Below are 14488 nucleotides of genomic sequence, written 5' to 3' on the forward strand. Positions count from 1 at the left end.
AAAAAAAAAATCACAGAAACCATTTGAAAAAAGTTTCATTCGAAAACCTCAAACCATGAAGATTCTATGAAAATTCAAAGAACCTATTGCAATAAAACGGCAATTTCATACTTTAACCCCTAATATTTATAACGGAATGTAAAATTTACAGTTAATACTTCTAAACAAAACTAATTCCCGAAGTCTACTGAAATAGATTCACCCCCTTTAAGATTTATTTTTGTGACAAAAAGTAGCGTATGTCCTTCTCCAAGGTCCCGTCTATCCCTATACTAAAATTGGTTCAGAGGTTTACACATAATTATTTTAATTAGACGGAGTTACTTTGGCATTTATAATATTAATTTGGATGTCTTATATGCACAAGTCTCCTTAAGGAGAGAGTGTAAATAAACAAATGTACTTGATTTTAAACAGTTCCTTAAACGGCGATCCTTTTTGTCCAGGTAACCATGGATTAGGCTGCTCGTTTAAGTAGTCGATTTCAACCAGATCACACTTCTCATTCTCCTGGTATGTCTCTTGAATTATCCTGTACCCAGGGTACACTTCCATGTGAAATGCGAATAAGCCCTGCAATCAAACGTGTGATATTTCACTGTTCATAATGTTTTCAATCACCAATCAATGTAATGACAATATATTATCGTATCTGCAATGAAGAAGTTTATAGCTAGTAGTGGGTAAAGTAAGGTATAATGGTGACAAATCTGTATTTTTTTCCAGGGAAGATCTGTCACTAATAGGTATAGTGATTAGTTCTGCTGCCATGAAGTAATGTAAGCAACCTCAAATAATCATTATTTGATAGGTAAGCCAACTTGTGTGAAAAAATGTACTTAAAATCGTTAAATACATTGGTTAAACTCACTGAAGAAAAAAAAAACAATGGAAATGCTATAAGCTTCGATTTCTATCAGAACCGATATCGCAAAAACTCACACATTATTAGTTTGAAACAGTACAAAATCTTGATATAGACAGGTCGTAGTTTCAAATTTAAAAAGAAATTATAAATTCTGGATTGCTAATATAATTTAAACTTTACATTGTTGGCATATCGTTGTAAGTTCAATACCATCAATACCTATAATTGCAAGTTGTTGCGAAATTGCCAGCAATGTGCTGCCATCTAGCGGTTAATATCTGACCGACGACAAATTGGAGTTATTGATTTAGTTCTCCAAAAAAAAGTGACTATGTTGCAGGGGTATAAGCTTTACTTTCCTTTCGTTTACAAAAAAAATATTTCGATAAGACTTTCCGATGATATAATTTTATATCATACCACTACGGGTAATATTATTTGGTGCGGCTATAATTTTTGCACACCGAAATAGCACAATAAGGCATTTTTCTAGGATTTTAGAGAATTTGCACGAAAGAATGACACAACCATATCATACAAAGCGAAAATGGCGGGCTCAGCTCAGATAGGTATTTTGAGACCTATAGTTGGCATGCGTAGGCCGCTAACTAACCACTTCTACAGCATTAATTGTTCTGTGGTGAAACTATATTGCTCATTCGTAAGGCAGATTTCCCTTATAAGAATGAGTAAGAAACTCCGGAGATTGCTTAACACTCGTTACCGCGTTCCAGTTTTAAAGGATAAGAGTGCTAGTGAAAGCCACATGAGATTGTGATCTTTATGTCAGAGCAGGGTTACGGGTGCAGTGGCAGTGGCAGTGGCCTTTGATCTTTGTGATATCAAGCTCTGAGTGACACTGCAACTTTATGGTCAGGCGTGTCGCTTACCACCAGGCGCACGAATTGTTCGTCCCATCACTAGATATCATTACAAAAATACTGATACAAGCCTGTGCTGGAAAGTTAACGTGCACACAGAAAAAAAGGAATTCTACTAATAAGAAAGAGCAATTTCTCAAAATATTTGCTAATTCTGAAAAAATATTTATTAAAAGTAATAAAATATTGTCATTACAGAAATACTGCTTATCTTTTTCTAATACAATTTACTCTTAACTTTATTCTAACTTTTAGACAAATACCTTCAATTCTAACTTTTAGACCTTCACTTCAAGATTTTATTTCATTTCTAATCAATTAATTGAACATTACTTACATCAAGAACTTTTGCCTCTTACATCAAATTTAAATAATTTTAAATGAATTCAAAATTTCTTGGGTGTATTTTAAGAAAATATATTCTTAAACAAAAAAATAGTAGTTTGGCTATTCAGATTAATATTCTAAATTCTAGAGTATATTTTTAAAGCAACATTTCGTTGCGTTTTCATAGTCAATGTTGTCGTGACATGTCGCCGAAGGCGCACGCGGTAACGATTACTTTTACTTGTGCTTGTAATCATAAAAATCGTAAACAGTCATTTATCCAAAGAAACAATACGTAGTATCTCTAGTTTGTTAGTGTGTTATTTGTAGTCATAATTTAAGAAATTTGGTTTCAGCATGAAATCAAACTACACTTGTAACAAGTACAACTTTAACATGCAATTAGTTCCATCGCGCCACTGCTAGATCACATTAGTTGTACTCTGAAGCGCGCTATCGTTTTGTTAACTTCAACAGTATAAGTCATCTCATATATTTTGAATGGTTAGTGCTTTCTGCCGCTGTAGCATTTATACGGCACTGAATGGTACTCAAGTATTTGAGAAGATTCCGTGCTATTTCTGCTACTTTAAGGCACTGAACTATGTGCTTTCACGCTATTGAGACATACTGTTGGGTCCATAACCCTCTAAATTTACGCTTTTTGATATTAGGTCTTCAGTCAAATAATTAAGTACCTCTCAATTTTTCATTCTTTTCTTTTCAAGACAAAATCACACATTTCTAATAACTAATAAATATTTTGTTAAATCTAGAGTAGCTTTGTGACTTGATGTCATTGACTTATATGGACGTCGGGTCCGCGCTAAAAAGTGTCCGCACTTGTAAGGCGCTAAAATCGTATATAGAGCGCCAAACTCCGCTTTAGTCTTCATTTGTTCTACTGACAGCGCGATACTGCGATGACATTACAATTTAAATTTGGAATAGGTTGACTTGGGACATTTTTTTCGTGATTTTTGTATTAGACCCGTCGTCCATTTATTTGTAAGTCAATGCTTGAAGTAAATTAATTTGCTCTTGGATTAAATATTTCTGTCTTATAACTAAAATACACTTTTGAGACGTTTTTTTTACTATTATCAAGTAATTATTCTCTAGCGTCTACAGGGAGAGGATCGTTTTGTTGGATTTAATAAATTTGTCTTCATAAAAAGAATTTTGTCTTTTTCTGTCAATATTACTGTATATCCATACTCTACAGGGGGACACCTCTGTGTTATGGATAATCCAAGGATTCGCGCGAAACGTTTCGCTTCCACGTTTATATGACGAACGGCTATGGAGTGGAATTCCCTACCCGCAGACTTGTTTCCTGAATGGTATAAATTTAACCTTTTAAGACGAGTGTGAATAGGCATTATTTGGGTATGCATGCTACATCGTCAACTTTTCGTCACTTTCCATCAGATGAAATGGTGGGGAAAAAAACAATGCCTTCTTCAGCCTATTCTGATGGCAAGTGGCTTCCATCATGGTGACCGACCGACTTGAATGATATTGGCTTTTGAAAGTGCCTAGTGAAATTGCAATAGAGGAAACAAGAATTCTTTTATTTTAAAATAAAGACTGCTTAAAGTGATCATCGGAGAAGAAGTAGGAAAAACTGGTTTGCTAAATTAAATGGTTTAGGTTGGTATGGTATAGTTTACTATTAAATAACGGTCTCACAAAACATATAATGACACACCTAAGGATATTGCCTAAAGAATGTGCTAATGTATTATACGATAGGATGTATTTTATATGACCAAATAAATCTTGAAAACATGCTAAAATAAAAGTGTAACACGAATTATTTAAGAACAAAATACCTAATTTTGTACATAATTTTTATATGGAGATATGTCTCTTTAAGTACTACAGAGAACCTGCTAAAATTTGGTTTTCAACAAAAGCCCTATTAGCGGTTTAACGACTGTGTCAAATTTTCTCCAGCTCTTCTCAATCATGTTAAGTTACAACGCGTGGATTGCCGAACACAAGAGGCGATCTCCACGCCTCACCTCCTAAAATCGAGGCTCACGTGGAAATACCTCGTCTTAACAAATAATACTTACTTGTCTTATACGTTCAATGCCTTCCTCCATACTTAAATAATTCGGCTTTTGCCCTTTAGGAGCAATCTTCTTGTCATAGATAGCCTTCCTGATGGGATCGTTCCATTTCTAAAAACATACACGACTGTTATACTATAATTGCAAATGTTGTTGAATAATTTATATGTCAGTCATGCAAATGACAAACTTTGCCTCTTTCATATCAACTCATTTATTTTTACTAGAATATTTAAGTAGTTACTTTTTGAGGTATTCAATTATATTTATTTTGGATATTGTAAGTCTATCCTAATGTACACCGGAACTTGGGACTTGTTGTTCAAATTATGTAAAAGTGGAAAGTAATGCAAGAGCGTCACTATATTCTTGTCTAACTTTCTCTCTGGAGATGCTGCTTAAATTACATACTTGATTTCAAAGAATTCAAAATCTGTCCTTTAAAAAAGAAATACGTGAACTCCTGAGAAGCCACCATTTTGGTAAACATCCGAACACTTTGAAAGAGTTCGTCCAGGGAAGTACTTGTACCTCACCTATTTGTGCTGCCAAGCAGTAACGTGAACATTACTGTATTTCGGTTGTTAGGGTAAGGATGCTGGAAAATTACAGGCACATGGGATTTTTAACTTATGTCTCAGAGTGACGGGTGCAATTGCAGTGCTCCACAGATCTTTGCGGTTTAAAGCTCTGAGTGGCACTGGCAGTGTTATTGTTATGGACAGGCTTGTCGCTTACCAACAACCGCACGAATTGTCTGTCCCGTCACTTGGTGTCATAAAAAAAGAATGTCATTTGAACAGTACTAACTCTACCATGCAATGTGTTATACTTGTAAATAACCATGAGTTAAGTACATATCGGTATGAGAGCTGACTCCTCCAATCACTAACATACCATAAAAAAATATCGATTGTACGGAAAATCACTGGCTCCGAGCTTAAGGGGTGAATCAAGCAGATCCTGCACGGTCTTTATAGAGGAGCTGGGGGCTCGCAGGAGGACCACAATATTTGCTGAGTACGCCGCGTACAAAATCGTTAGTGCTATGAAGAGTAGTAGTGTAGCGCAACGACCTGAAAGATTTAAAAAATACAAGGAAAAATAGTACTTTAGATTATAAATCTCCGTAATATCATGGACAAATCACTTGAGTACTGTTAATCTAGATACAAGATAACGTAATCGGGTGTATAGTACCTATTGATAAATCAGATTCAGAAGAATCAGATTTTTGTAACTAATTTGGTCTACATTCACAAGCTGCAGATGTCGAAGCTACACTGATTTCTAGTGATAACAGCAAAACAACTAGATGACGCTTATTGCTTAGATTTATGGATAGTACCGCCTATTCTTTTATTTTGTTTAGGATTAGCGCCATCTACGAATTAATATTCGTTATTTTATAATTTAGTTTGTAACATACAATGCCATCTATTGACACGCATATATGGCAAAGTTCAGAAAATAATTTTGTCTCATGACCAACATTGAATGATATTACAAGGAAAAGAAACTGACTACTTATTTTTCATATTAAAGAGGAATTAATTGTACATAGAAACATCCATTTACATAATATATAATAGATATAAGTAGGAATTTTGACCTTTTTCAGAGTTACGTTCCGTCATCGAGTATATAACCAAATATAGAGACGAAATAAGTGCCATCAATCCCTAGCACCTCATCAGGCCAATGGGCTTTATATCTTTTAAATATCAACTCTCGTTCGCTGAAATTACAAATTAGAAAGCTGAAACAGTACAGCGCCAACAACTGACTCGTGTGTACGTCTCCGTATGTTCGAAAAATATTCTGTATTTATCGAGTTCTTAGGTTTTCGCGATTGTTACACATAGGAAATGGAACCATTTTTCCGGATTTAAATCGCGTATATTTGTTTTTTTCTGCAATCTGCGAGCATGTCATGGATAAACCTACACATTCAATGAAGTTTAACAAACCCCAGGTCCTTGCAAAAGAAGTCCGTTATCTACCCAGGATGCTGCGAGAGGCCATTGAAATTAAAAAACATCCTAATTTCAACAGGGAAGATGGTTTCTCTGTACCACCAGTTTGGGATCCAGTATTTCCTCTAATGAAAAATCCCAAACAGACATAAGACTGCAGTACTAATTAATATGTTTTAGTTTTTTGTAATTTGTTTTAATAATTAATAATAAATTAAACTTAATAAGAAATTCACTCAATAAAATATGTAATTTGTAAAACTTAATGTAGCGTAAATTGGAATGTTTTCTTTAGAAAATTAAAAATAAGGTATTTAATTAACAACTATTGTAACTATAGTGAAAAAATAGGGTAGTTTGCATTAATATTAGACTGGATAACTGGTTGAAGACTGTACATGGGACCTGTAAAGGGCCCGAAATGTCGGTTTGTTTGAAAAAACAAATATACGCGATTTATATCCGGAAAAATAGTTTCATCTCCTATTCTGTATTTATTACAATAAGATAATGTCTCTTACAATATGGGGTGTTCCATTCGGTGGTGTGGGAAAAACAGCAAAACATCTCATTACAAAATAAACGGAATCACATTTCATCGGCAATTAAATATTAAATATGTAATTTTTTCAATATTCGTCCATTATAGCAAAGCTCAAGTTAAACTAGTCGATTTGAAGGGAAACAATTGACGACACCGTCAATTGTTTTGAATTCGGGCTGGCCAATTGGGACGCAGTTGTCACTGGAATGATTTGGCAAAATAGTTTTCAAAGAAATTAAATGACATTTCGTCTCTATTTCTGGTTATATACTCGATGCGTTCCAATATGGAAATTAAAAATCCTTTTGAGTAATTCGCGGTAATTACTATGCCTCACTAAGATCTACTGTAACATTTTCCTGAATAAATACCGCCTACCTTAGGCAGTATGGCAACAACCCTGTTGCCTGCGTGATCATTAAGGCTAATCCTTATTTTTGAAGACTTAAAAGTATAAAGACATATTTCGAGTAGATGATTATAAATTTAAGGCGTTCGTCGTAGCCCAAAGTAATACTCTGAGCTGTATTTTTTTTTGCACTGTCTTGTCGTATCTTCTTACTTAATTCTTACCTTTATTGGTGGCTTATTTTGAATGAAAGAATTTTATTTCAGACAGTACGTATACTCACATGTCCATATGGTGTTAGTAGGTACTTAGAACTATGTTACTAGAAAACAAAGTGTTCATTTTCATGAACAAGGATGGATATACAATACTTAAGTATTGGGCTGTACATCCTTAAGAAGACTGTTGGTGCCACCTTGAGAGGCGGCACCTACAGCCAACAGGGATGCCACTACACCACACACACATTATATAGTAAAGAGCATCAATATCAATCTATATCGCTATCGTGTCACCGAGCACAGGCGTCCAATAAGGGGTTAGGTTGTAGTCCACTTACTCCAATTGTATTTTTACTTATTTAAGTAATGATGGTGCAGTGAAAAAAAAACTGGCTAGTGGTAGTATTAAAGAACATATTAATGAAGTGTTTTTTTGGTTTAATGGTTAACATTTTTCAGTATGTTTCCATTTTATCAGTTGAAAGTTAAATGTAAATTTTATATAATAATAACCTGACGTATTTATAATAATTAATAAAGTTTGTAATTATAACGAGTTCTTAGGTTTTCGCAATTGTTACACATAGGAAATGAAACTATTTTTCCAGATTAAATTAAATTAATAACTCTTGTAACTATAGTGAAAAAATAGGCTGGTTTGCATTAATATTAGACATAACTGGTTCATGACTTGACCACCTCAGTCAACCGTGACCATGGTACCTGTAAAGGGCCCGAAACGTTGGTTTGAAAAAACCAATATTCGCGATATAATCCGGAAAAATAGTTTCATTTCCTATACATAATTATAACTTTTTTTTAAAAAGAAACCGACCTCAAATGTTTGTGGAATTCATCTACCTACTAACCAAATTTTAATGAATTTGGTTAACGGAAAGTGGATCCAATAAACCAGGGAAAATTCCAATAAAAAGTATTCATCCCCTAATTTACCACGCTTAGTGGTAGAATATTTTCTTCAAATTTAAATAAGACCACTAATGAGGCACACCCTTTTTAATAAAAAAAAAATCATCGAAATCAATTCACAAATGTCGGAGTAATCGCGTAGCATATACAAAAAAAATTCGGATTGAGAACTCCATATTTTTTGAAGTCGGCTAAAAATGACGCTAACCTGCAGCATAACGTGGTTCCAGCGTACATCCCTGTTGCAAAATGGCGCCTATTATGAGAATCAGCACGTCAGCCCACGTACCGTCTAGCTGGAGAGGGTGCTGAAATGCGCACTAGATTATTCAATATTTCTGGTCATCGAGTATATAACCGAAACACATACATGCATACATAAATAGAGACGAAATAAGGGCCATCCATCCCTGGCAACTCATCAGGCAAATGTGCGTTATATCACTTTTAGATATCCAGTCTCGTTTGCACATAAATCACAAATAAAAAAGCTGAAATAGAGCAGCGCCAACAACTGACCTGTGTGCACGTCTTCGTATATTCCAAACATATTCTGTATTTCGTCAACCTAATGTAAGAAGTCATTCATTGCCATATAAATTTATATGTATCATCATTTTAAATGGGTACGGTAATAGATGGTGCCTTAATTTAAAGTTTCCACAACAAATATCAATCAGGTAGTAATATAATAATTCTAATGTCCTTACCATGCCCATAGAAGCTTCCCACTTAGAAGCAATATACAAAAACAGAGCACATGCAAGTATGCATATGAAGATCGCTAGCCAAACAGTCCCAGAAAAAGGTAAAGTGAAGATGTTAGTTATATAGGCCAGAGGTGGTTCCCTAAACACAAATCGAAGAGCGGTACTGCCCGCCGGAGCTATGTAATCAACTACATCAAGACGTTCCGCTATGAACAGCATTCCAGTTCCTGCAAATAAAAGCTATTAATATGTGTTTTTGTAATAGAATCTCAAATTTTGTTTGAATATTTGAATTTATTTCTTTGATATTTCAAACGAGGATAAATAATAATTCCAACTAAAAAAAAAAAGTTTATAAAATACATTTTATCGCGGATAAAACTCAATACGTGGAAGCTTTAAGCAAAATAACTTTAGTATCAATCGGAAAACGTGGTGTTTCATGTAAAGGTGACAAGAAATTAAATAGATTTTTTTAAAGAAAAACTGTACTTATGATACATAATAAACTATTTTTACTACTAAACGTGAAAAGCTACCAAAATACATATCATTGTTACTTTAGGTCTTTACAATTTTATGAAATTTCGTACTAACCAATATCAGCCTTTTTCTTAATCAAAAAATCAATAACTCCTTGCCAGTTTCCGTTCTTGTCCCTGTATCCCCACGTGTTGGTAAATACGAGGTTCTCTGTGCTGTTCAACGCATCCAAGCATAACTTTGCCACCATATACGACATCTTCGTTATTGAATCCCAGTGGAGTTGCCTGGGAAAATAATGAACAAAATTAATTTTAAGAGATGTTAAGGGCTTTGTTCGTTTTGAGAATACTTGTACACCCCAAACGACATTAGGATACCATAGAGCAATGTCACGCGATATTGCAACGCCTGAGCGGTGTGTTGTATTATATATAAATTGCCACATAGTTTGTTGAAATGGCGAGAGATGACGAAACTCGTGCGTATCAGACAGGAGTCCAGGAGACGAAGCGGGCAAGGATGCTGCGGTGCGAGAAGTGAGACTTATACGAAAATTAAATAAACTAATTTCGAAACAAATACCGTTCATTTAATATAATTTTTATTTGGACTAATTTCATTTCCTATAAGTTAACTTCATATAATTCTTATTTGGTACAACATTCACATTTTATAAAAAAAATACATAAAGCTCATATTAAATATATAACAACCATTTCATAATTATATTGTTAATTTAGATAATTTTTACGTCGTATAATATTTTATTTTCATAAATAATAGTTTAAATCCGACTCGTCATGATACTTGTCTGTTCGATAATAGGAGTGTAATTTAAAAACCGGAGGTCCGGAGGGAGAGTTGTTTTCCTTAATGTAGTTTACAATGCTGAATTTTCATTTCGACAAAATTATTATTGTTAGACACTGGGTTCCTTGGCGGTTTAAATAAAGCAAACATATTTTATATAGGTCTAATCTTCGTTGCGTCTCCCATTCACTAGGTTAAAAAAAAGAAAGGTTGGAACATAAACATGCGACGACAGCGAGCGCGCGCGTACATAAATATTCTTAAAATTCAAAGTTCCAAATCTTTACAACAAATAAGTTCAAAGTTCTTCTTTTTGTATTCTTTATCGCATACATATTATGTTTATATTAAACGTTCGTTATATCAAGTGAATTACTATATTAAATGAGTTTATTGGAAGTAAAATTATGCCAATTGAGCGTTATGTAAATAATATTTATATAATACATTACACACCCCTCCAGTGGGTAACCGGGCGGCGGTGGCATTACGTCGCGACACCGCATTCGGTGCGTCAAAATTATACCACTTTGCGACACCGCAAAGCACCGGCAACGCCCGTGTGATATCGCTCTAACATGAGAAATATCCTATTACTCTACACACTAGAAGGAACAAATCATAGTCTGCTGTGACATTTATTTGTAATGGACGATATACTTACAATCTGTCATCCAAATGTTTCTTAGTTTCATTGCTATCATTAATAACATTTACCATAGTCAAAGCATGTCTTCTCAAATTCATTCGTCTTGAAGACAATACTTTACTTTCTCTATAATCTATTACTGTTCCATACTTGCTTATCGTTCTATTCTTCGTTTTATTAGAAACTTGATTTGTTTCTTGTTCTTTATTCGCTCCTTCGACCTCTAAAAGACTTGTGTTAGAATGTTTATCTTTGAAGGTTATTAAAAAGTTTTCATTGGAACTTTCGAGAACTTTATCTATATTTTTTGAGCGCCACGTTGCTCTGGTATTGTAAATGAATTCGGATTGTTTTGATATTTTGTAAGCTGTAACAAGAAATGAGTATGAGTTCCCAAAGAAAATTATTTGATTTTGAAAATCTCCACTTATATCATAGATTTATCATAGATGGCGCTACGGCTAAAATGTCATTGAAAACCAAGTGTAAAGATTGAGCAACAAGCACATAGAAAAATTCGTGAGATCCGCTGGTTCGTTCCATGACTTAGTTGGCATAGCGTCTGGCATAGTTTGCTATGAGTATGCGTCGGAGATCGAAGGAATTTTTTCTATGTGTTCGATCTTTGTATTAATAATCATAACAAACTAATGGAGTAATTTCACAAAAATAATTGAATGTCAATTCAATAAATATTTAATCTTCACTAAGTTTTTTAACTTTTGGAGCTCCACCATACCTTCAATAAACATGTACTCCATGTCATCAGCCGTACTGGCTATTACTACGTCACTGTCCACCAAAGCATCCAATGGAGGCAATATATCCTGCTCCTGTGTACAAAGCAGAAGCCAGCGATATGGTGCCTTAACGTATCCTTCCGTGTTGGCCTGTTCAAGAGAAGTGGGTCAATTTCAAGAATTCATTTGTAGTTGACGAATTGGCATTGTATCTCAGTAAATTCAAAACTAGTTTGAATTAAATAATAAACTGTAAATAAAAATGTTCTGATGGTGATTATTACGACGTGTGATGCATATTTAAATATAACTTTTGATTGTAAAAGGAATTACATACTAATGACTGTAACAGAAAATATTGGTTAAGTTGGGCGTAGAGCGTCGAAAGAAGTAAAGGCAGCTTTTAAGTCTTCTGTGATTTAACTTAGTGAAAATATTTCAAAAGCGTTTCTCACATCTAGCTTGACACTTTGGGCCGTTTTTATGGCATGCAGTACATAGTTGAATTTAAATCTTATAAATGTCAAACTTGACGTAATAATTTTGATCCTGTACCTGAATCAAATGCGTTTCGATCCCTGCGCAGGACAAATCGGCAACGAGGAGAATATGTTGAAGGAAATGTCCGGTCTTATTTTTCTGTACGGAATGTGCTATATTGATATTTACTTCAAACAAGCTCTTGACTAGAGATTTTATTTCATCTGAAATATTTTGCACTAGTGACATTGTGCATAATATATAGGTACCATAACAATCGTCGATCAATGAATCTGTTTCAATTGCTAAATTCAATATATTCCTTCGGTAATGTGGTAATTGTTATAACTTTCGTCTTTTACTTTTCCTGACGTGTACGGCAAAGGTATGAAACATACTACCGATATCGATGTTTCCCGAGAGCTACAATTTAGGCTATTCAAGGCTAGATTGAACAGGCATTGACTAAAGATGTAATAGCGATCTGGTGAGGTTGTCCGCATATAAAATAGTTCATCTGTTTCACACATAAAATAAATCATCATGATCATCTTATCTTCTCCTGGTTTTTTAACGCAAACACGAAAGTCAGATTGACGTCCAGCACGCACTGTGAAATTCTGCATATTTCAAGATTTGATTGATTTCGGAAGTCCGAAAATAAGTCTGAAGTAAGTCTTCATGCTGATTTTCCAGTTAGGCGGTAGGGGCTGGACCTTTCCGCAATCGCCAACCCGATTTTTGCAAATTATTAATTATTATTGACGTGACTGGTCCTAAATATCCTAACACTAATGCACCTTGCATTTCTGGGGTTTAGTTCTAAGAATTGATTTTGAAAATAAACAACTTTGACACAAAATTGTTAAAAAATACGAAAAATATGTAAATATTGTTTTCTTTTTTTTCGGTTTCTATTTTTATAAAACTATTTATTACTATAAACAATCACGAGCTATATTTTAAACGACTTTCACACAATAAATGTTCACAATCGTAATATAGGCGATTAGGTACTTCTACATATGTGAACTGATTGCGATGATACTTTTTTGTGGGAAACGAGGTACCTGAGTAGTGGTTCCATTCACATTTGAAGAATATATTCCGAGAAGAAGAATATATTATAATAAACCGGATTCGTTCTGTAAGTAAGGAATGTATCCGGTTTATTGGATTTCACCCACTTTCCGTTAACCAATTTCAATAAAACTTGGTAAATAGATGTAATTCTACAATTTTTTGAGGTCGTTTTTTTAATTAAAGACGTTATAATTATTTATATACAAAAATAAATGTCCTCCATCTCACCAGATGGAAAGTGTGCACCCAAATAATGTCTATTCACTCTCGCCTTAAAAAAACCTGCTTGTGGTTGAATCTTTTTTATTACACTTATGTTATATTGGGCGTGCATATAAAAACGTAAAATCGATGTGTTCGTATAGATCGATGTGTATTAATAGTTACAGTTACAGTAGAACTTCTCGTGAAAGAGTTTATATCTGCTGCCAAACAGTAATGTCTGCATTACTGTGTTACGGTTTTGAAAGGTAAGGGTACTGTGAAATTACAGGCACATGGGAGTTCTCAACTTATGTCTCAGGGCGCAATGGCAATGCCCCTCAGATCTTTCGATTTAAAGCCAGAGCTTTAAATCGAAGTGACACTGTAACTGTTATGGACAGGCGTGTAGCATACCATCAGGCGCACGACTTGTTCGTCCCGTCACTTGATATTAGAAGAAAAAGTAACATAAACCTTACTTACGCGAAGTCCAACATAAATGGAAAAGCAATACGGATGTGGATCGATCGTCCATAGTCACAAACGACACTAACATGTTGTATACATTCGGATTTACACAAAATGCGCACGATATTGCCCATAATAAAAACAATGTAGTTAATTTCATTTTTATTGTAGTTCTTATTTTGCTACAGAATGTTTCAATGACTTTTATTTATTGATACGACTCTACTTTATTCTGTTATAAGGCGTATTTTATTGCCCTGAAGTTAGTACAATCATGCAACTAAATTCATGCTTTATGTCACATAAACGAAATTTGTTATAATTTTTAATATGCTTTATTGAATTGAACGTTGGTACATTAATTTCCAGATTGGGGCGACTTTTTGAGGACTAAAGTTGAGATAAATCTCACAGTTTACTTATGGATAAACCACACCACCACTAATATTTTCGTCGCGCTTCACTCTTGAAACTCTCTACGGGCAAGTTTTGTAAAAACAATAAAAGATTTCATTGTATAATAAAACAAGCATGGTAACTCCATACAAACGTAGAAACGCGGCTTGTATGTGTACGCGTTGTGTACGGACGCTAACATTCGTACAATCTCGCGATGCACTCGCGTCTTGTACCTATGATCGCCTCACGAGCCTTTCATTATTATGCGAATGTGTGCATCCGTAC

At 34.4% G+C, this 14488-nt stretch overlaps 1 protein-coding gene across 1 annotated transcript in view; it reads right to left on the bottom strand.

Annotated features, from left to right (window-relative positions):
* Positions 1 to 13964, bottom strand: part of LOC113234802 (probable glutamate receptor) — a 20140-nt gene extending 6176 nt beyond the window's left edge. The window contains exons 1-11 of the mRNA XM_026470295.1: positions 13820 to 13964; positions 12125 to 12273; positions 11569 to 11719; positions 11062 to 11196; positions 10845 to 11013; positions 9482 to 9654; positions 8885 to 9111; positions 8383 to 8482; positions 5052 to 5230; positions 4158 to 4265; positions 404 to 573 (exon numbers count right to left, since the gene is read on the bottom strand). Coding sequence (XP_026326080.1) covers positions 404 to 573; positions 4158 to 4265; positions 5052 to 5230; positions 8383 to 8482; positions 8885 to 9111; positions 9482 to 9654; positions 10845 to 11013; positions 11062 to 11196; positions 11569 to 11719; positions 12125 to 12273; positions 13820 to 13964 — 1706 coding nt within the window. The remainder of the gene's footprint in view (positions 1 to 403; positions 574 to 4157; positions 4266 to 5051; positions 5231 to 8382; positions 8483 to 8884; positions 9112 to 9481; positions 9655 to 10844; positions 11014 to 11061; positions 11197 to 11568; positions 11720 to 12124; positions 12274 to 13819) is intronic.
* Positions 13965 to 14488: the final 524 nt, after the last annotated feature.

This window comes from Hyposmocoma kahamanoa, unplaced genomic scaffold (genome assembly GCF_003589595.1).
Source record: "Hyposmocoma kahamanoa isolate Upper Pololo Valley unplaced genomic scaffold, ASM358959v1 86, whole genome shotgun sequence".
NCBI classification, from domain to species: domain Eukaryota; kingdom Metazoa; phylum Arthropoda; class Insecta; order Lepidoptera; family Cosmopterigidae; genus Hyposmocoma; species Hyposmocoma kahamanoa.